Consider the following 24,413-nt stretch of genomic DNA (forward strand, 5'->3'; position numbering starts at 1 on the left):
AAATGAATTTTATAAAATTTTAATTCAAATAATTTTAAATAAGAGTAAAAATTAATTAATTACATGCCAAATAAGCAAAGTTGGGCTTAATATTTTCCTTTTGTAAAGTTTCATACTCTTACACGCCAAAATATTATTTTTTGGGGCACACATCGAAATATGATGAAAATGTAATTTCATGCGAATAAGTTAATATAGGAAAGGGTGATTCTTTTTGCAATTCAAAATTAACTTTATACAGTGTCCTTAAAAATAATTTTACCAAACTATCCTTATCTTCTTTCTTTTTATTTTCAATTGAGATTAAACTTTTCTGTTTTCTAGAGGTAGTGTATCTGAGATGCAAGGAACATTTAACCATGAATATGGTTTGGTTTGAGTGACGTTCCACACGTGCGTTAGCCGACAATGCCCTGTCTGCAACTTAAATTCTCTCAGCAATATCCTCAGAATATGAAGCTCCTTCATAGGCATCTGAGCTTGGCCAAGCGCCTCCATCGAATGAGGAATCCAAACCCATCAACAGGAAAAATGCGAAAAAAGAAGTCGCAAATCAGGAAGCTATCTTAGCTGTAGCAGCATCATCGATATCCATGGACGAGGAGCATCCACTCACCAGCAATTATGGTGATGCGTCCTCTCCGAGCTCAAATCGATGAGTGAGGATGGAATTAGATGAACAGAGGTTGGATCACTTACATCTGCATTGAATGGCAAATCTGTACGGATAGGCGAATGGGCATAAGCAATCGAAGCTGTGGGGAAGAACATGGCCTTGTGCTTGTCGGAGAAAAAAGTTTCACCGTGCAACATTGACTGCTTGGTTACAGGGAAAGTGAAGGAGAAAGAAAAATCAATTATATATTTTTAAATAATTTAAAATTAAAAGATATAAAAGGTTAATTTAGGAAATTAAAATAATAGAGATGGTATTGAGCTAATTTGGTAACTAGAAATACCCTATAGGAAAAGATAGTGGCAAGAGCTTATGAATTTTGAAAAGATTTTGATTCACCCAAAACAAAAAAAAACAAAAAAACAAAAAAAAAAAAAAAACAAAAATTTGAAACGATTTTGGGCCTTTTGGCGTGGGCTACTTGTTGTAGCATATCGTAAGCCCAATTGTGACCAGCCCGCGCAGAACAGTTCAACAAGCCCCGATTTTGTCTCATCACTAGGCCATACCGTAGACACAGACGAGAATGGAACTCACAGATCATAAAACATAGCCCACTATCGTTTATCAATATTTGGAAAAAAAAAAAAAAAAAAAAAGGTTAATTGTAACTTAGTAAGAAAAATTATTCTTTTGATCTGGATTCAATTTTAAGACCTTACAAATTAGGTTTTCAATTTTCAATTTGTTGCATTTTGATCCTTTCATATTGTTTAACTAACCGCAATTAACATAGGGTCTAAATTAAAAGTAGTAACATGCAAATGTTTTAAACTATAGGACCTTAATTATAACAAATTCAAGTTAAACCGTTTAAATTGTAACAAATTATATTTTACTGTTAGTATAGTGAAACAAAATCATTAACTATCGTTACTCTAAATATTCAATCAAAACACAACAAATTGAAACTTTTTCATTTATTTTTATTTTTAATATTAATAATGAAGGTGAAGGAATTCAAAATCAGATAATTGAATGAGAAAACAATAATTTATTTTTTAAAATTTAAGAGCCTAAATTGTAACATTTTAATTTTAAAGTACCAAACTGCTAGGCATGTAAGTGCAATTACCCAAAAAAAAAACTAAAGAAAGAAATCAAGAACGGGATATGAAATGAAAACTATGGAGGAAAATTGCAAAGAACCATTTTTATTTACATTAATGCTACAATTATCAAAATTTTTACCAAATTTATTTACTATATATATGTATAAAAATATTATTAGCTCATATATTTATATAACTTAAATATAAATAATTTAATACTTAAATAGATAAATAAATTAAAAAAATAAATCAATTAAATGTTATTATATTATTTGTCATATCATTTAGTAAATAAATTTATGAATATTTTAATAATTCTAGTATTATTATGTTATTTTTTTTTTTTTTTGGACAATAGTATATGAACAACTTGATTGTTGTTTTTATTTTTTTTAATTTTTTTTATTTCATCCCAAATTTAATCGATGATTTAAGATCAATGATTTTGGTTCTATCATAGATGCTAACAATAAAGGATTATAGATATATTGTTACCAAAAAACACTCGAGTATTTGGAGGACTATATAGTCTCTTTACATAAGCCTGTGTTGATTCATATATGGAATTCGATGTGACAGATTTCATAAGAGGAGACTAAGCAGTCTTGGAATCATTTGAAATTTGCTCTATTGTTATGCTATCTTTTTATTATTACTATAGATCTTCTCTGTTCTTTAATTAAATTCTTTTTGTTTTATCTATTGTCTTCTTCTTCTTCTTCTTTTTTTTTTTTAAAAGAACTATTCCAATAAGGTTGTGTGCTTGTGTGACAAGGGCATCATGTCACTTGTAACAAGAGGGGGATGCATATTTTTTGGGGCATCATGTCACTTGTAACAAGAGGGGGATGTATATATATATATGTATATATAAAATTTTTTTTTTATTTAATCTTTGAGATCTAGTTGAAGATTCAACTAAAAATTCTTTCTCAATTTGTTGAGAGTGGGGGAATGATATGAGAAATAGTTTTACTGTAAGACTGTCCCCCCCCCCCCCCCCCCCCCCCCAAAAAAAAAGCAACATTAATAAAAACAAATAATTCTTGTCTAATTTTTTTTTTTTTTGGGAAGAAATTCTTGACTAAAATTTTTTTGGTCAATAATTATTGACTAAAATTGAACATATACACAAGATTTTTACACTTTCATATTTGGTCACGCGTCAAGAGGAATAAGTAGCGCTATATAAGTCAGTAACAAATTTTACAAATCAAGTATCTTTTATAATGTTACGTCTCAAAGACAGGCACAAACATAGAGGAGCAAAGTTTAGATATTTCCGGACTATCAAGTTTCTTTTTCACAAAACTTGTCATACCATATATGGTCATGTGTGCAATCTCGTTATAAATTTATGAGAGGAAAAAGGGTTATCTAGTTTCAGGTTACCTGATCTTCTTTGCAAACAGTGTAGACAAGTACAAATACAAGACATTTTATTTTATTTTATTTTTGATAAGCAACACCTTTTATTTGATGATTAAACAGGCACAACATGCTTCCTATGGTAGCTAGCTTAATTACCCATATGGCGAGCTGTGTCCGTCCATTTTATTCAAGAAGATACATGATATATATTGGTCAAGGAGTGGTCGCCCCTACAAAGAAACAAAGTAGTCCCAGTTAGCTATATGTTTTTTATTATTTTTTTTTAAATATGCAAATGAAAATTGTTAATTTAATAAGTATCAGACCTTAAACATTTACTACATTATGGAAATGATATTTCCAGCAAATAAAAATTGTGGGACTGGGAACAGAGAATACTGAAGAGCCATGGGCCATGATATATATATATACTAGTTGAAAAAAAAAAAAAGACACACTATTGTATAGTACAATTGTTTAACGGTGATATTGAATCTGCCATCGTGTAAGAGTCGCACACTCCTCCGTATTTTGATTGTAAATACCAAGCCAAGTTCATCCAGGGTCATTAGTCAAGCCCATGGTCACTTGCTTGGATCTCTAGCTTTTGTTATTCGAAATAGTGCCATTATGATTCCTCGCATATTTTGATATGTATTCTTGTCGGAATGAAAATGGCCCGATAAGCTCTTTGGAGGGGGGTGGCTAGTCGGCAAGTTGTTGGGCTAGACCACTAGCATAGGTGAGAACTTGTAATAGTGTGCTTGTAAACCTCTCTGCTGTTCTCTCCATCGAGACCAAATAAAACGAACGCATTTCCAATTCATCGTATTGTTGCCTTGTTTACTGACCCCTTTTCTAACGATTGTGTGATTACATGCTTTATTTTATTGCTTGCTTGGTGCATGCACAATACTAATATCGTGTGGGTTATTTGCTTGCGAGGGACATTAACGGTTGGCTTACTACCCGCGAGGGGCGAGTAAGCACCGCACGGCCCCGTTGTATGCTTAGAACGGTGGGACCGTGACAGTTGGTATCAGAGCAAGGTTGGGAGTCACTCGCACAAGATGCCGAAGCTGACAAACGAAATGCGGTTCGATAACATCGACCAGCAGCTCGGGGAGCTTGCTGGCGTTGTAAATGCACATATCATATGGCATAACTGGCAGGAGGCCTTCGAAAAGATGGAGACACTCGATGACATAGCCAGTCGAGTGAGCGCACTCGAGAGAAATCAAACCACGTGGGGCAATACCGGCCCTTCGAGCTCCACTGCGGGCGAGCGAGATGGAGCAATGGAAGAGGCCATAGAGAGATTGATGTCTACAGTCAATGAACTGACGGAGGACTTTCGAGCCACCGTGGAAGCCCTAAAGATTGAAATGGGGCAAATAAACACCAAGCTCGCCATCACCATGCGAGCAGTAGAAAATCGACCTGCTGTCCCAATGGGCAGGGACTATGGACGAATGAAAGTGCCTGAGCCCCGAGTGTATGGAGGGGCACGAGATGCGAAGGAGCTCGAAAACTTTTTGTTTGATATGGAACAATATTTTCGAGCAATAAAACCGGATTCGGAGGAAACAAAGGTGACCATGGCTACAATGTACCTAACCAATGATGCAAAACTGTGGTGGCGATCTAAATACGAAGATATCAAGAACAACAGATGCATCATTGACATATGGGACCAGCTACAGAAGGAACTCAAGAACCAATTCCTTCCCGAGAACGTGGACTACATTGCCTGGCGACATTTGAGAGAATTGAGACAGACCGGTAATGTAAGGGACTACGTGAAAGCTTTCTCGGCCCTCATGCTCGATATACGCGACATGTCGGAGAAGGATAAGCTCTTCTACTTCCTGGAAGGGCTGAAACCTTGGGCTAGGACAGAACTTCAACGACAGAGAGTACAAGACCTAGCCTCAGCGCTAGGGGCAGCAGAGCGCCTAATGGACTACTCAACAGAGAGCCCCATCAATAGAAGGTCCCAACCGTCTCCTTCGAATGCCAATAGCGGTAGACCCTTCAGGCCTGCCAATCTCCCAAGACCGGGGGGAAGCGACAATAGGAAACCTCCGAACACGAGAGAACCTCCACCGCAGAACCCCAATGCATTCGGATTTAGACCCCGACCTCTGACATGTTTCCTATGTAATGGTCCCCACAGAGTGGGCGAATGCCCTCATAAGACCGCTCTTAGTGCTCTACAAGCATCCATTCGTTCCCAAGAGCACGAGGGAGGGCGAGAGGAGGTAGTAGAAGAAGGAGAAGATGGCGCACAAGTGGGAGCGCTAAGATTCTTGAATGCCCTTAGTGGACAGGTCGTTCAGGCTAGGAAGACCAATGAGAAAGGTCTTATGTTCGTGGATGCGGCGATAAATGGAAAGGCCGCAAAGAGTGTGATGGTGGACACAGGTGCCACCCACAACTTTTGTTCAGAGATTGAAGCTCGAAGGCTGGGCCTACGATTACAAAAGGATGTGGGGCAAATGAAAGCAGTAAATTCCAAAGCCTTACCTACGGTGGGCCTGGCGAAACAAGTGCCTCTCAAGTTGGGAACTTGGGAGGATCGGGTGGATTTAATTGTAGTACCAATGGATGACTTTGATGTAATCTTAGGAATGGACTTCCTAGTGAAGAAGAAGGCAATCCCTATTCCCGCCGCTAACAGCCTGTTGATGATGGGGGAACAAACGGGAGTAGTTCCCGTACAGAGGAAGCAACTGAACAACCCCAAACTTCTATCGGCCTTCCAATTTAAGAAGGGAGTAAGACGCAAAGAACCCTCTTACATAGCATTAGTGGTAGCGAGGGAGGGTGAAGATGATGAAACTACCCCTCCTATGGTGCTGGATGCCTTAAAATCATTCAAAGATGTGATGCCGGACAACTTACCAAGGAACCTACCTCCTCGACGAGATATTGACCACAACATCGAATTGATACCAGGAGCAAAACCTCCAGCAAAGGCACCTTATCGGATGGCCCCTCCTGAGCTGGCTGAGCTACGGAAGCAACTTGGGGAACTTTTGGAAGCAGGGTTCCTGAGACCCTCGAAGGCACCTTATGGCGCTCCAGTATTATTCCAAAAGAAGAAAAATGGAACTTTGCGCCTGTGCGTAGATTATCGAGCCCTGAACAAGGTCACGGTGCGAAACAAGTACCCGATCCCTTTAATAGCTGACCTGTTCGACCAGCTAAGCGGAGCCAAATTTTTCACTAAATTGGATTTGAGATCGGGATACTACCAAGTGAGAATCGCTGAAGGAGATGAAGAGAAAACCACCTGCGTCACACAATACGGAGCCTTCGAATTCCTGATGATGCCTTTTGGGTTGACGAATGCACCAGCAACATTTTGCACCCTCATGAACCAGGTATTTCGAGACTTCCTTGACAAATTTGTGGTGGTGTATCTTGACGACATTGTAATCTTCAGCTCTACCTTAGAAGAACATGTCTAACACATTCGAATGGTACTCCAGAGACTTCAAGAAAATCAATTATTTGTGAAGAAGGAGAAATGTGCTTTTGGGAGAAGACGAATCAAGTTTCTGGGACACATCATCGAGGAGGGGAAGATCCATATGGACATGGAGAAGGTAAAAGCCATCCAAGAGTGGAAAACTCCCACTAATGTGAAAGAACTCATATCATTTATGGGATTGGCAAATTACTATCGTCGCTTCGTAAAAGGATACTCGAAGAAAGCAACTTCCCTAACGGAATTGCTAAAGAAGGAGGTGCCTTGGGAGTGGAGCAAAGAATGTGAGGGCGCATTCCAGGATCTAAAGGAAGCTATGATGAAAGACCCAGTGTTGGACTTGCCGGACATCACAAGACCCTTCGAAGTCCAAACCGATGCATCTGACTTCGCTTTAGGTGGAGTCCTACTCCAAAATGGTCATCCTGTCGCCTACGAAAGCAGGAAGTTATCAGCGGCAGAAAGAAACTATACGGCTCAAGAAAAGGAGATGCTTGCCATAATTCATTGCTTAAGAACCTGGAGGCACTACTTATTGGGGTCAAGCTTTGTAGTAAAGACTGATAACTCAGCCGTTAGTCACTTCCTTACACAACCAAAACTAACCCCAAAACAAGCTCGTTGGTAGGAATTCATTGCGGAGTTTGACCTTCAATTCGAGCACAAAGCGGGGACCAAGAACCAGGCGGCGGATGCACTAAGTCGCAAGACAGAGCTTGCGGCATTAAGGGTGGTGGCTAACATGGCTGCGAGTACTATCGTGAATTCAATGCGAGAGCTGATAAAGCAGCATTTAGGGGGAGATCAATGTGCCCAGAATATCCTCAAACTGTGCAAGGAAGGAAAAACTCATCAATTTTGGGAGGAAGACGACTTACTGTGGACAAAAGGAAATAGGTTATTTGTCCCGAAGGCTGGAGACCTAAGAAAGATGTTAATGAGAGAATGCCACGACACTTTGTGGGCTGGACATCCAGGGTGGCAAAGGACGTATGCCTTAATCAACAAGGATATTATTGGTCACAGATGCGTGACGATATTATGGACTACATCCGAACCTGTCTTGTGTGCCAACAGGACAAAGTTGAGAGGCAGAAACCACCAGGGCTGTTGGAACCTCTATTCGCCCCGTCACGCCCATGGGAGAGTGTGTCAATCGATTTCATCACCAACCTTCCAAAGATCGGGGATCTTTCAAGTATTTTGGTTATTGTGGATCAATTCTCAAAATATGCAACATTCATCCCTGCCTCAAAGTTCTGTATGGCCGAGGAAACTGCCCGCTTATTCTTCAAGTATGTGGTGAAATATTGGGGTGTGCCGCGCCACATTGTGAGCAATAGAGATGCCAAGTTCACAGGATCTTTCTGGACAGAACTATTCAAGCTTCTTGGGTCCCAGCTCAACATTTCCTCCAGCTATCACCCATAAATGGATGGACAGACGAAAAGATTCAATGGCATGTTGGAGGAGTACCTACGACACTTTGTTAGTGCCAACCAGAAGAATTGGGCGCAACTACTTGATGTAGCTCAATTCTGCTTCAACGCCCAGAAGGGATCTCCCACAAGTAAGTGCCCCTTCGAAATAGTTAACGGCCAGAAGCCCTTACTTCCACACACAGTTGATGAGTACCAAGGAAAGAACCCAAGGGCTTTCAACTTCACCAAAGAGTGGAAGAACAACATGGAAATTGCCAGGGCCTACTTGGAGAAGGCAGTAAATCGGATGAAGAAATGGGTAGACAAAGACCAGCGACCCCTAGAGTTCAATGCGGGGGATATGGTGATGGTTAAGCTAACTCGAGAGCAATTTCCCTGGCTAAGGGACAGAGACCCCAGGTTGATGAGAAAATATAAGGGACCAATGCCGATCATTGCCAAAGTAGGGAGGGCATTGTATAAGGTGGTTACCCCAGGATGGATGAGAGTGCACCCGGTATTCCACTTCAGCAACCTCAAGCCATACTATGCCGACAAGGAGGATCCAGCGCGCAACAATCCAGCAAGAGCCGAAGTCAAGACCAAGCTGCCGAAGACAACCAAGGAAGTGGAGGAGATCCTTGCAGAAAGAACCAGAAGCGTGCATCATCAGCCAGTACGAGAATACCTCATCAAGTGGAAGGGACTAGGAGAAGAAGAAACCAGCTGGGAGAAGGAAGGCAACTTGGCAGCCTACAAGCAGCAGATCGAGGAGTTCAAGGCAGCGGAGTCGTCGAGGGCGTCGATAGAATGAGTGGGGGAGGATGTAAGAGTCGCACACTCCTCCGCATTTTGATTATAAATACCAAGCCAAGTTCATCCAGGGTCATTAGTCAAGCCCATGGTCACTTGCTTGGATCTCTAGCTTTTGTTATTCGAAATAGTGCCATTATGATTCCTCGCATATTTTGATATGTATTCTTGTCGGAATGAAAATGGCCCGATAAGCTCTTTGGAGGGGGGTGGCTAGTCGGCAAGTTGTTGGGCTAGACCACTAGCATAGGTGAGAACTTGTAATAGTGTGCTTGTAAACCTCTCTGCTGTTCTCTCCATCGAGACCAAATAAAACGAACGCATTTCCAATTCATCGTATTGTTGCCTTGTTTACTGACCCCTTTTCTAACGATTGTGTGATTACATGCTTTATTTTATTGCTTGCTTGGTGCATGCACAATACTAATATCGTGTGGGTTATTTGCTTGCGAGGGACATTAACGGTTGGCTTACTACCCGCGAGGGGCGAGTAAGCACCGCACGGCCCCGTTGTATGCTTAGAACGGTGGGACCGTGACAGTTGGTATCAGAGCAAGGTTGGGAGTCACTCGCACAAGATGCCGAAGCTGACAAACGAAATGCGGTTCGATAACATCGACCAGCAGCTCGGGGAGCTTGCTGGCGTTGTAAATGCACATATCATATGGCATAACTGGCAGGAGGCCTTCGAAAAGATGGAGACACTCGATGACATAGCCAGTCGAGTGAGCGCACTCGAGAGAAATCAAACCACGTGGGGCAATACCGGCCCTTCGAGCTCCACTGCGGGCGAGCGAGATGGAGCAATGGAAGAGGCCATAGAGAGATTGATGTCTACAGTCAATGAACTGACGGAGGACTTTCGAGCCACCGTGGAAGCCCTAAAGATTGAAATGGGGCAAATAAACACCAAGCTCGCCATCACCATGCGAGCAGTAGAAAATCGACCTGCTGTCCCAATGGGCAGGGACTATGGACGAATGAAAGTGCCTGAGCCCCGAGTGTATGGAGGGGCACGAGATGCGAAGGAGCTCGAAAACTTTTTGTTTGATATGGAACAATATTTTCGAGCAATAAAACCGGATTCGGAGGAAACAAAGGTGACCATGGCTACAATGTACCTAACCAATGATGCAAAACTGTGGTGGCGATCTAAATACGAAGATATCAAGAACAACAGATGCATCATTGACATATGGGACCAGCTACAGAAGGAACTCAAGAACCAATTCCTTCCCGAGAACGTGGACTACATTGCCTGGCGACATTTGAGAGAATTGAGACAGACCGGTAATGTAAGGGACTACGTGAAAGCTTTCTCGGCCCTCATGCTCGATATACGCGACATGTCGGAGAAGGATAAGCTCTTCTACTTCCTGGAAGGGCTGAAACCTTGGGCTAGGACAGAACTTCAACGACAGAGAGTACAAGACCTAGCCTCAGCGCTAGGGGCAGCAGAGCGCCTAATGGACTACTCAACAGAGAGCCCCATCAATAGAAGGTCCCAACCGTCTCCTTCGAATGCCAATAGCGGTAGACCCTTCAGGCCTGCCAATCTCCCAAGACCGGGGGGAAGCGACAATAGGAAACCTCCGAACACGAGAGAACCTCCACCGCAGAACCCCAATGCATTCGGATTTAGACCCCGACCTCTGACATGTTTCCTATGTAATGGTCCCCACAGAGTGGGCGAATGCCCTCATAACGATTATGTGATTACATGCTTTATTTTATTGCTTGCTTAGTGCATTCACAATACTAATATCGTGTGTGTTATTTGCTTGCGAGGGACATTAACGGTTAGCTTACTATCCGCGAGGGGCGAGTAAGCACCGCACGGCCCCGTTGTATGCTTAGAACGGTGGGACCGTGACACATCGCATACAAGTAAGCTAATAAGCAAAACACTAGCTATAGTTTTCTATCACCTTATAGTTATAAATATAACATTTTTGTAATTTCAAATTTGGGCTTCAAAATATCTTCGTTACGATCATTAGTAATTATTGTTATCAAACCGTTTAAAATTGACCATTTTTTTAGTTTTTTTTTTTAAATTGATTGAAAAACTACATAAGTTAAAAATATATCAAATTAAAATTGGTCTGGCTTTGAACTCCCAAGTTAATTTTTTTCTAATTAGTTAATTAATACGTATGTACAGAGCAATTTTTTTTATTTAACGTAATGACCGAATTAGCCACATAATTAATAATGTAAAAAGGTATATCAAAGCAAAGAACAATGCTATATATATCCAACACAGGTGGGTGATAAGTGAACTTTTACGTCACGCGTCCTAGAAATAATTCATTTAAATTTCCACAAAGATCAATAGAACATGCTTGGTTTGACTAACTATCGGAATTTCAAGGAAATTTAAAAAGCTACACTAATTATCATCCACGTAAGAGGTCGAGCTAGTGCACTCAATAGAGAATTAATGGTGGTAGGTGAACTCGTACTAGGAATAATTTCTTCCACGTTATTTAGTCAGCACCGGTTAGCTACCTGTTTATACCGTCCGTAAATATGCATGTAATCCTTTCTTCTTCTTTTTTCTTTTTCAGGTATATATATATATATATACAATCCGTCTATGGTACGGACGGTCCTCATATGGATTATAGTACTGGCAATGGTTTTTCATAGTATTGGTGACGATTTTCTAAAAAACCGTCGTTAATACTATGAAAAACCGTTACTAATACTGCGATCCTTATATGGACCATCCTTACCATAAAATTTTCATATATATATATATATATACATAGAATGTTGTTTGATAAATACATTTTTTTTTATTGGACCACATATACATATATATATATATATATTCAGAAAATTAAGTCAGAGCTAAGCAGTTCCACATTCCAAACAATATCCCCAAGTGTTTGTCTGATGTGTGGGTACGTGATTGCTTCAAATTTACTCAATTTTCATATAACATAGTAATATACAGCCATATCGGGTTTTTAATTTTCCCTTATCAAAAAAATGGGAATTAAAAACAATAAAAATCTATTAGTTTCATTTCTTGTTATCCTATCCTATATATAATGTTGTTTTCCCATCTTGTTTTGCACGTCAACTAATTTTAATCACTCAATAATAATAATAATAATAATAAATAATAATAATTATTTATAATAATTTTCTTTGTAATTCTATACAGTGGCAATGGCTTACTAATTCAGATATTCTCGTTTAACAACTTCAATAATAATAATAATAAGTAATTTTATTTGCAAAAAAAGAGGGGTTAAAAAAAAAAACGTGTAGTACTATAATACTAAATATTTAATATAGACAAAGTAAATCCTTTAATGATAACCAATTAAAATTAGTAAAATGTATATATGTTGATGGAATTTTCTTTTAAAAAATAAAAATTTTATGATTTTCTTTTTTTGCCCCTATTTTCTATCATGCCACATCAAGGTAAGCTATATGTATGAAGACTCATGTACAATATGTGTATATATATATATATATATATAAATTTTATAATCAAGAAATTTCTTATTAAGTTATGAATTCTTATGTGGCAAATATAAGGGTTGGCAAATCCTATTTTAGGAAAACTTTTTGGTCATATATATGTTAAATTAGGGGATGAGAGTTTTTTATAAAATCTACAAAAATATACTTTCTTATTTTTAATATTTGTCCCAAAAAAACTAAGATGCAAGTAAAGATAATATTGTCAATTAATGATGTGACATCCCATTCCAAAGTACACCAGAATTTTTTTAACGTTGACAAAGGTCGATCGGGTTTGACCGCCATTGACCAAGAATGAGTGAATTTTGACTCTTTGTTTCGGGTGGAATTTTGTATTGACCAAAGCACCATTGCAAAGTACGTGTTATCTTGAGTTCGTAGACTAGTAGCACGTCGAAATCAGAGTTACCATTTGAAAGTTATGAGTAAGATAATTTGCGGTCCAAACTGTCCGAGGGTGCCAAGTTTGACTTTTTATTTATGTAGAATTTTGATTTAAATCTTGTATGATTATAAAGTACTCGTCGTTACGAGTCCATAGACTAGCAGCACACTTAATTTAGACATCTGGTTACAAAGTTATAGACTCGCAAAGTTATTCAACTACCTCATTATTTTATATTATTTTATTACTGTGTAGAACATGCACCATGTGTCAATTTCTCAGCCTGTCCCATGAGTGCACAGTAGCACCCACTGGTATTTTCTTCTTTTTTCTGGCCAAAATGGAGTTTTTTTTTTTTTTGAAAAGAGAAAAAAAAAAGGGGGGGGGGGGGGGGGGGGGAAAGAGAGGGAGAGAGAATGGAGAGAAGAGAGAGAACAACCCCACTGATCGGCCACCGCCATTGCTTCATTTCTAGCCACCATTTCATACATGTTCCACCCCACCAGCTCCACCTCCTCATTTCCAACCAGCCCACCAAAACCTATGGCCAGCCGACCGCCGACGTGCCCGGATCGAAGCATTTTCCGGCGGCAGTGTCGATCACTTCAAACCCAAATTTCTTCCCCATTCGGCCTCCATTTGCTTCACTGCTGGTCCCATTAGAACACCCATCCTTTGATCTACATTTTTTCCAAAAATCACGGCCAATAACCACTGGACACGCCACCGGCAGTGATGGTTTCTAGTGACCACAGCGGCTCGTCCGGAAACCGATTTTCGGCGAGTTCCCAATTGCATCGCCCATCCCCTTCCATTAATTTCAACTCCCTGAACCCAAATCTGAGGTCGGTTTCTTCCAACTCGCAGTGGTTTGTGAGATTCGAGGATCCAAAACCCGAGACCTTCCGGTGAGATTCTGGCCACCTCAGGTCCGATCTCCAGGAGGTAAGACTCAATCCGTGATCCTCGCTTCATAAGTTTCGTTTCGGTATATTACTTGTAAATTTTGGATACCGTTTGTGTTAGCTCCCTTATATACCTGTGTATAAAATACCTGAATAAAATATTAATTTATTTGATCTTGGGTACTGTTAATATTTTAAGTGCACGTGTGAGTCGTGGGACCGATCCTATTGAGGATCGTAATTGATACACGTACTCAAGGTGAGTGATCCACCTTCAAATTTATTGAAGTGTTAAATATATATATATATATATATATTTTGTGTTAATCAATTATAAATTGTGAAATTTTATGCATTGATTAATTGATAAATTTCAATGTCAAATTTGGGGTGAAGTAAATATATGTGTATGAAACCCATATGTTGAATTCTAAGAAATGGTGAGTATAATTTTATTAAATTATTATTGATGTCAATTGCCGGTGATTCATGATTATTTCAAATGTATTATATGAGTTTATGCACATGTGGATTTCTATGCAGATTTCAATGCGTTTGATTTGTATTAAATTTGGAGGATATGAAGAAAATATTTATTTAAATGTTATCACACATTGAAACAATGGTGGGAAAATTATTTGATGGTATTGAAAAATATTGGATATATATATATATATATATGCACACCTTTGGATATTAAGATGATAGATTATTTGATGAATTGAAGTTGTGGGTGTCATCCCTTATTTTATAAAAGTTGAGAATTGGTATATATATATATATATGTGGTTTTATACGCACCCATACAGTATTGGTGTTCTGTAGTTGTGAATGTGATTAGCGCGCTGATGGAGTGTGATGAGCACGCAGGTTTATATTCTCCCATGGTTGCCATCGGATCGAGGGCAGACAAGTTTGATATTGGTCATAGCGACCACCCTTAGTGGCTGGGATTGAGTTTTTAGCATCGACGCTGCTGGGACGCCAAGGTGGCCTGGATGCCTGTTTTCTCTCTATAACCTACCCGCCAAACAATGCTTTGGGACGCTGGGCACTGTAGGACAGCATTGGTATATAATATGGTGCATCAAGTTATTTTTCTCCCACCTGATTATCAAAGTTAAATGTTTTCAAAATGGTAATTGAAATAAAGAGTGTATATTAAATATTTCTTGGTTAATTTGATTGTGATGAATTCTTCTAATATGAAATTTGTTATTTGTTTATTTATTTATTTAGATGTGATCTTATTTATCTTGTGATAATTCACTATAAATTCAATTAATTGTTATTAATATATTCTTAAGGTAAATTTCAATTCTTAATATTTGTTGCTGTTTGCATTTATTCATTTATGATATCCTTACTTTTCGGGGTATATAAATATTGGGTTTTGTAAAATGCTTTAAAAATGAAACTTTTCCAACTAAGTGAGTTGTGAGAATTTTAAGAACAACATCATCTTCAAATAATTACTATTATTATTATTCTAGCATTATTAATATTATGATATAGTAGATCGGATCACCCACTGAGATGATTAACATCTCACATTTTTAACTCCGTTCCCCTAGGCCTAGTTAGTAGACGTTGACGTCCAAGGCAAGCTCGACATCTTTTCTGTTGCGGATAATTTAAGGAGTTCTGTCTTTCTTCATTTTCCGATTTTCTATCCTATAATATTTCTTTTCTTTTCTCTATTGTCACAACTTTTATTTTTGTGTTGTAACTCAAATGCTCTGTATACTGTATTAGACATTGTTAAATAGTGCATTGCATCCCTGTTTATTATTTATGAAGTGCTGTAAATTTGTGAAATGAATTGTAGTAAGGTGGGAGGAATAAAGGGACATCTTTAGAAGTACGTTTTTTGTACAGAAAATTTTGTGGTAAGTCTAACCCTTAGAGGAGATGCTGCCGGATTTTCTTTGGAAGGTTTGATAGGGTTTTCCTGAAATTAGGGCTTGTCTAGGATTTCGGTGAGGGATCTAGATGGATCTTGACAAATAAAATAATTAATTAATTGGTACTGTTTAATCTAGTGCTTTTTTTTGGGATTTTTAATACTTATGACTTCTTAATTATTAAGCTTTTGAATTTTGGTCCCTAAATTTTTTGTTTGATACTTTAGTCCTTACACTTGATTTTTTGGTGTATTTTGATACGTAAACTATATATATATATATATATATATATTCCACTTTTAGCAATTTTGAGATATGTAATTTATTTAACTTTGAGGTAAGACGTAAGAGTCTTATGAAATCGTCTAATTTGTTGTTTTATTGTTATAGTTAGTACAATGCATGCCAAAAAACTACTAAAATGTGGACAAAAATTAATTTAATTACCATAAATGTATCAAAAGCTGACTTAGAGACCAAAGAATGCCAAAAAACAATTAGGGATCAGAATGCAAAACCCTAATAATTAAGGGGTTACACGTTCTAAAAACTTTTGTTTTTTGGATATGAAAGTATCATTTAACCTAGCTGGCTAGTGAGTTTAAATATAAAAATGCATGCAGCAAACAAAAACTAAATGACAAGTCCTTTTAAAATTATTAAAACCTAATACTATTGGTCTGGGCCGGTGATCTAAATTAATTTGGCGTTTATTTTTTTATTTTTATTTTTTGGTTGGAATACACATGCATTGATAATTCATGTAGACCAAGACCAAGACCAAGAGTTTGGCAACAAACCATGAGATGCCACCTCAAGCTCTTTAGCCCGATTTATTTTATGGGTCCCATAAAGGACGTCCTATCCTTTGACAATCCAGTCTCTTTCCACCTGTCACTATTTTTGGGTACTTTCGGTGAGAGATTCTTGGCTCCATAGGTTCAATCAAGCTTTAAAATATTCAAAAAATTTTTAAATTTTTTATTTTTTAAAATTTTAAATAATATTTAAATTTCAAATGAAAATAAATAAAATTTTTATAATATACATAAAATATTTTAAAATTTTATCAAAATTTTTATAGAAATTTGCATCAATATATCTATATTAAATTTTTAACAATTTAATTAAAAAATCTATAATATCTATCTAAATTTTTAAAAAATTTCATATAAATTTTTAAAAATTTTTATAAAAAATTTGAAAATATCTATGAAATTTTTAAATTTTTTTATAAAAAATTCAAAAATATTATTAATGTATAGTAAATTATTTTATCAAAATAACTTTAGTAATAGCTTTTTAATTTTTTAATTATTTTTTAAATATTTAATGATATAAACAAAACAAAGAGAATTGAATTTAATATTCTTAATAAGTTTTATTCATTGATAATATATATATATATATATACTTGTTATATATTTTTTATAAGATGGATTCATTAGAATCTCATAATTATAAGTTAATAATTGATTATATAAAAATAAAAAAATAATAACATAAAATAATATAGAAATATCATATTATATAAAATTGGTATTGATAGTATTTAAATTAATAATATTAAATAAATAAAAATTATAAAATTATAAAATATATTATACTAAATATCAAGAACAACTATATTTAATACAAGATTTTTATGGTTGACATATTAATAATTACATAAAAATTATTAAGGAAAAATATTTTTTAATAATTACTTTTTACACATCACATCTCAAATGAGAATAAGAAATACACTAATAATTGTCAATTATCTAAGAGTTTTATGAGTATTGAAATAATATTTGTGAAATATAATGTAATTATAATGATTATTTTATCTTAATTAATAAACTATTTAGCAAATATATATATTTTTTTACATCATTTTATCAATAATAGTTTATTTATGATCATTATCACTTATTATAAATTAAATTGATTAAGAAAAATATAATATCTATTAAATATTCTTGTAATTTTTATAATCGCTTTAATAATTGATTGTTTAAATAAGTTAATACTAAAGTTTCAATAAAAAAAATTATTTTTCAAAATAAATTTTCATCATTTTTTGTGAATTTTTATACACATTCGATATTTTTTTAATATTTTCATAAAAATTTTTATATTTTAATTTTTATATTTCCACTGATACAGAAAATTTGAACCTTGGGTATAATACTTCCTCTTTTCACATTGAGCCTTGTTCTTTTTTTTGGTAAGTACGTTGAGCCTTGTTGTACTTGTGTGTATATATATGTCACGATCCATCTAGGATCCATCTTTGGAACCCTAAACAAATCCTGATCTCATGGAGATCCTATCAGACCGTCCTATGAAAAATCTGACAACATCTCCCCTAAGGGTAGTACATCCTCCAAAATTTACCTGTACGGAAACACACTCCTATATGATATGCCACCTTATCCCTCCTACCTTACTACAATAATTTACACAATTTGCAGCACTTCTATATCAGACTATATAAAAATATATGCACCATAGAAATGAACTAATAAGTAAAATAAACAAAATTATACCTTTAGATGTTCACGTCTGTCCATACCACCCACTTAGTACCGTATATTTCAAATACATTTCAAATATTATTTTACAAATATACCAATGTGTAATGTAGAAAGAAAAGTAAAACAATCACCAAATCAACATTAATACTAACCGCGATCATTTTAATAATAAAAAATAATATTAATATAATTTACCTGAAGGCTACCATATTACCATACATGCCCAAGGGCTAACATACTTATCCGAAGGTAATCACCTGTCCAAGGGCTATCACACTTGCCCAATGACTATCTTTCTTGCCCCTAGGATGTGACACTTGTCCGAAATTCCGTATGATGATAAAAATAATAATAATAATAATTGTAAACAAAATCATGATAAATAATAATAACAATATTAACAATTATATTGACAATTAAAACAATTAAGTATAATGTTAAAAAAATCAGATTATAAATAATTAAGATAATCTAATATAAGTAAAATATTATTTTAAAATTAGAAACATATTATAAAATATACACTTGTATTGAAAGTACGAACGATACTCTATAATATGCTTTGTGATCCATGATTCCAGCTGTTGTCGGTACTTTACTACCAATCCAGTCCGGGATGATTGTCTAGATTGGCCATCCGATCCCCCTGGACTCATAGAAAACATAGTTACGAGGCTAGCTCTTTATGGACCATATCGGATCGTCGTCCTGTGCGGTGTACTACATACAAACATAACATACATATATATATATATAAAGATATTTGATACATATACTATATACCAATCGTGCCCAGCGTTTCAAAGCACCATCTAACAGAGAGGTTAAAGAGAGATACCGATATACAATCGCGTGGCATCCCACCGCACCGCTACTAACAGACGTCTTGGCCATGGAGGGGAGCAATTGATGCTCATTGTGCATTATACCCTGCCTACCTTTGGTCCGATGGCAACCACAGGACAACCCTATAAATCAACCTGTGAGCTAATCACATCCATATCCATAACTACAGAACACTAATACGTGTATAATGCATCTAAAAACTATAAACTTTTATAGTAATATTCAAATAATAAATCTCGATAAAATAAGATAAAATCAAGTTTATAAATAAAATACATAGATAAATAAATTGATTAATTAACATATAAATATGTATTTTGGAAATACTAAATTTTAAATAAATATTTTTCTTCAAATCTATGAAATCAATTTTCACCAAAATAATATTAAAAAAAATTCTAAAATAATTAAAATCACATAAATGCATTATTTATGCAGCAAAATTTCGACATTTAAAGCAGCAAAATTTTAATAAAAATTAAACCATAATTTCATAAAATTAATCTCTTCCACAATAATTCAATTCCATAAATAAGTAATAATTAACACGTAAACATATTTCTTTATCAGTAATTTAATGTAATTAATTTCTCAAACCTTCCAATCATTTCATACCAAATATCATTAGCTCCACATACTATTTCAAAATTAATCAAATATATAAAGATACAATTTATTCAATTCAACATAATTTAGCATCTTCAATATAAATAACAATTATTTAAATATTAAACAGGCACATTTTTAAGATTAATATATTAAGATAGTAATATTTTATTCAAAAATAGCATTTTTCAAAATACTTCACCATAATTTGCAAATAAAATACCTAGAAAGCTAATGAGACAAGGAACGTATTTTTAACCTCTATTGGCTACAACCTCACCGGTGGTGGCCGAGATTTGACTGGGAAGTTTCGATCAAGCTTCCTCTCCACATTTCTCACAAATGGTTGAGAATTTGAGCAAATGGATGTCATTTTTTAAACCAGGGGGCCGAAATCTAGGGGGGAGGACCAACTATAAGACCGGTGGCCGTCGAAAAACTGACCAACTAGCATCACGCCGGCTGCTGACTTTGGGCGCCGATCCCGATGCATCTATCGGCCAACTGGCCGGCGATTCCACTCCCGGGCTCGTCCAGCTGTGGGTCACCATGCCATCTGACACGTGTGTCTGTGCAACGGCTGGAAGGGATGCAGATAAAGAGAGGGACCGATGAGGGGAAAGAGAAAGGAAGAAGAAGAATAAGGAAGGAGAAGAAGGGCTGTGGATGTTTTTCCCACATGGGGAAAAGAAAGAAAGAAAAAGAAAAAGAAAAGGAAAATGGAAAATAAATAAATAAATAAAATAATATTAAAAAAATAAACTATAATATAATAATGTAATATAATATAATTATATTTTAATAAGATGGCATGTGCACTTTCTGAACATGACATGTGATATATATCAATTGGTGACACGCGGGCGTAATTTAAAGGCTCCTTTAAATACTTACTGTTTAGTAAAATCAATCTTAGAAAAAATGAATACGACTTCACATATCTGTAACTTCTTAACCGTAGGTCTCAATTAAGCATACCGCCAGTTCATGAACTTGTATCGACGACTGATCTCAATTTGTTTTGCTCATAACTTTTAAATTGTAAATCCGTTTTCGACGTGCTACTAGTCTATGGACTCGGATCGATGCGTACTTCGCAATGGTGTCTCGGTTAACTTAGAATTTTATCCAAATAAAAAAGTCAAAGTTTGATCATTCTCGGTCAACGACGGTTAACTTGAGAAATTTCCGATGTACTTCATGATGGAGTGTTACATATATGTACATATATCATAAATATTGGCAAAAAATATCTTAGTTTATAATGAAATTATTTTCTAATAATATATATTTGATAAATAGTTGCAAAAATCATCTTGCTTTTTAATTGAAACTATAATTTTCTTTCGTGCAATATACCCTGTTACAGACTCTCCTGTAATTAAAATAACTTAATTATAGGGAATCAAATGAACATAAATTTTGTTATTATAAGATTAAATCATTTCGATTTTACAAAGAAAAACATATAAATTTAAATCATTTCGATTTTATAAAGAAAAACACATATGTTACATTATTATGGTATTTTAATTTAAATATAAATTAAATCATTTATACGAAAAACATATAAATTTAAACCATTTCGATTTTAATTTTTCCAACATCTATTTTGACAGGGGATGTGGAATGAATGCATGAAAAGGCGCGACGAGAGGGACATTTTCTATGGAGGAAAATGGGGACTAGTCAATTGTCAATATTGACTTATATAGGTTTGTGAGAGGACAGAAGAAATAGGTGAAGTATGAATAAATCTTTTCTACAGAAGTCAGAAGAGGTTGGCAAATTGTTTACACCACAAATACATAGAAACTTCTAATTTTTAATATTCCATAGTTCTGTGGACTACACAGCTGTGTTGAAGGGTTTTTGTCCTTTCTAATTGTTCATATATGAAGTAGTTTACATGTTTTTAAAGCACACGGCAGATGAATAATATAAAAATAATAATATTTATAATAATCTTAATATGTATGTTACTTATCTGGACGAAATAAAAATGAAATAAAATTAATTAATGACGTGAAATATAGTTTACAAGGTAATTGATTAATCCCAGATTGCATAAATAATCATCTGCAATCTTTTGTATATATCTACATTTCTCTCTCTCTCTCTTTTTTTTTTTTTTCCATATATATATATATATATATTCAGAAAATAAAGTCTGATCTAAGCCATTTCCGCATTCCAAACAATATCCCCAAGTGTTTATCGGATGCGTGGATACGTGATTACTTCAATTTTTACTCAATTTTCATATAACACACTAATATACAGTCATATCGGGTTTTTAATTTCTCTTATCCTCTTAATTTCTTTTCTTGCTTATCCTATCCTATATATAATGTTGTTTTTCCCGCGTAGTTTGCACGTCAACTAATTTTATTCATCCAACAATAATAATAATCATTTATAATAATTTTTTTCATAATTCAATGTGGGTCAATAGCTTTTAATTGAGTATTTGACCATAATAATAATAATTAATTAATTTTAATAAACTAATTTTATTTTCAAAAAGGGCTTAAAAAAAACTTTGTAGTATTATAATTTTAGTAATTAATTGCAATTCTCCGTAGAGCTTCCTCGATCGAGCCACTTGGAATGGGACAGCCAGAAAAGCACAGCTTAGTTAGGTCCATTGCTTCCATGGATTCAAGTTACCCTACTAGCATAAATAAATAAATAAATAAGGCTAGTTTCTGTTGTATCGAGTGGGAGAAAATCTTTCATCAATGATTTTGTTTAAATTTTATCTAAAATTGATCTTCAACGAGAAAAGACAGATGCGGATCCTCTGTCCTCCCAATGAAGATTATTGAGATATTGCCTGTTCACCTTATCTTTTTACTGTTATTCTTCATTGTTCTTTCTTTTTTATGCTTTTTTTTTAAAAAAAAAAAAGAAAAAAAAAGGAGAAATTTAATTTTCTTTGTTTTAAAAAGTATGCCAAAAAGACTTTTTTTTTTTTTTTTAATCGATTCAAATAAGATGATTGATTGAGAGTGTATAGGCGGTGGTTGGGTAGTCTAATAAGGGCAACAACGTGCGTCTTGATCAAAAAATTAACTAACTGAGACGGGACGTATGCATATATAATTGAGACAGGCAAGATATAAGATGACTAATTTAATGGAAAAAGTAAATTTTTGGTGAATTTTTTTTTGGGTGAATAATGGGAAAAGTAAATTATATCATAACAATAAAGTTTTACATTATCTGATTGATTTCTTAATAGAAGATTCCAACACGAACAGGCGCACAAATAAAAACACAGTGTCTTGAGCCAAAACAGCAAAGACAGACATGATCATTTATTTAACGATTAATTTAAGCACATATATTCTTCTTGTGTGGTATAGCTATATATAGCTAGCTAGGTCCATCCATGTTATTCCGGGAAATGTTTTGGTCAAGGAGTAGTCACACCTGCGAAGATAAAGAAAACTTGTCCAGTAAAAAAAATATATATATATATATATTATATAGGTGGCAACAAAGATTAGAAGAATTAATCATGGCCGCTCATGGTATCTAAAGTCGTACGTCGTCATACAAGTCAAATATGAAGTCAATTTGGTGTGTTTGTGTGTGTGTGTGTGTGTGCGTGTGCGTGCGTGTGTGTGTGTGTGTGTGTGTGTGTGTGTGTGTGTGTAAATTACATCAAAGTACAACAGGAATGGGGAAGATCTAGGGGATAGGGAAAAAAGAAAAAAAAAGGTAATTCTAATTTCTAATGTAAAAGGTACAAGCAAATCGAACGTAAAAACCTTTAATGTGGAAATTATTTCATAAAAATACAATTAAAAATTCACCATATTTTATATGTTAAAATATTCGTTTGAATAGACATAAAATGTAACAGTATTTCTGCTATACGATAGACGTAACAAGTCCAAAAAATCATTAAAAACTATTACGATAAGTTTTTTGCTAATAACTATTACGACAGGTTGAAAGAACAAAACTAAATAAATAAATAAATAAGTACTAAAAATTATTATATAAACCAAAGCTCAAAATCAAACGAATTTTGGGTTTAAAAAAAAAAAAAAAAAAAAAAAAAAACTCACTGCCGCATTTGAAGTGGTGAGGAACAGTACGTCCACATCCTTCAATCTGCGTAATGATTTTTTGGACATCGATAAGATTAGCAAGCTTTGGGGTTACCAGAGGGCAAACACACTCCACATGAGTAACCCTAACTCGCTGACAACAGCTTGGAGATGGATTACTACCAAATATCATAGCTTTGCATTCTTTCACCAGAAGATCTTTCTCTTGCTTACACTGGCTTGGACTAGTATTCCCATTTGCCATTGGAATTCTCATCTCCAAAACACCCACAAACACCACCAATACCACAATCACCTCCATCATCAATTTCAAACCAAATGATCTACCTGCCCTCTTCATTTTTCACCAAGACTTTACTTTTATCTTATTTTCTTACTTTCTCTCTTTTTTTCTTTTCCTTCCTCTTCTTTCTTCTTTTGCTATGTTAAACTTTAGGCTTTGGCTATACCCCTTTATATAGACGGATCGATATCTATGAATAAATGGCGTAATTCATGCTTGATTTATTTACTTTTTCAAAAAAAATAAACATATATAGTTAATAAGTATTTTAGCATTTAAATAGTCTTGTTTTCATGAAATTGAAGTTTTATTATATATTCTATCACCCCAAAATTCAAGGGGGAGACGAATGCGTATGCAGATGGCTAGTGTTCAGACTTGACTTATTTGATGGTTTAATTAGCTATCGAAGTTTTTTTTAAATAAAATTAGTTGGATTTTAATATTTTTAATTTTTAAGATTTTTTAATATAAGTTTTTAAATTTTTTTAATTTTAAAATTTTAGATTTTTAATTTTTTTAATTTTTTTAATTTGTTATAAGTTGCTCCCAT

General features: G+C 35.0%; 2 protein-coding genes across 2 annotated transcripts; one reads left to right on the top strand and one right to left on the bottom strand.

Annotated features, from left to right (window-relative positions):
* The first annotated feature begins 4,169 nt into the window (after window positions 1-4,169).
* Window positions 4,170-6,572, top strand: LOC132805083 (uncharacterized). The gene has a single exon (XM_060819854.1). The coding sequence runs from the start codon at window positions 4,170-4,172 to the stop codon at window positions 6,570-6,572; it is 2,403 nt and encodes an 800-aa protein (XP_060675837.1).
* A 16,112-nt stretch (window positions 6,573-22,684) lies between these two features.
* LOC125421255 (uncharacterized) lies at window positions 22,685-23,985 on the bottom strand. Its single transcript, XM_048469554.2, has 2 exons — window positions 23,575-23,985; window positions 22,685-22,930 (listed from the first exon to the last, which is right to left on the bottom strand). The coding sequence occupies exons 1-2, from the start codon at window positions 23,915-23,917 to the stop codon at window positions 22,914-22,916; spliced, it is 360 nt and encodes a 119-aa protein (XP_048325511.1). The 5' UTR covers window positions 23,918-23,985; the 3' UTR covers window positions 22,685-22,913.
* Between the last annotated feature and the right edge of the window lie 428 nt (window positions 23,986-24,413).

The sequence above is a fragment of the Ziziphus jujuba genome, chromosome 8 (genome assembly GCF_031755915.1).
Source record: "Ziziphus jujuba cultivar Dongzao chromosome 8, ASM3175591v1".
Classification (NCBI taxonomy): Eukaryota; Viridiplantae; Streptophyta; class Magnoliopsida; order Rosales; family Rhamnaceae; genus Ziziphus; species Ziziphus jujuba.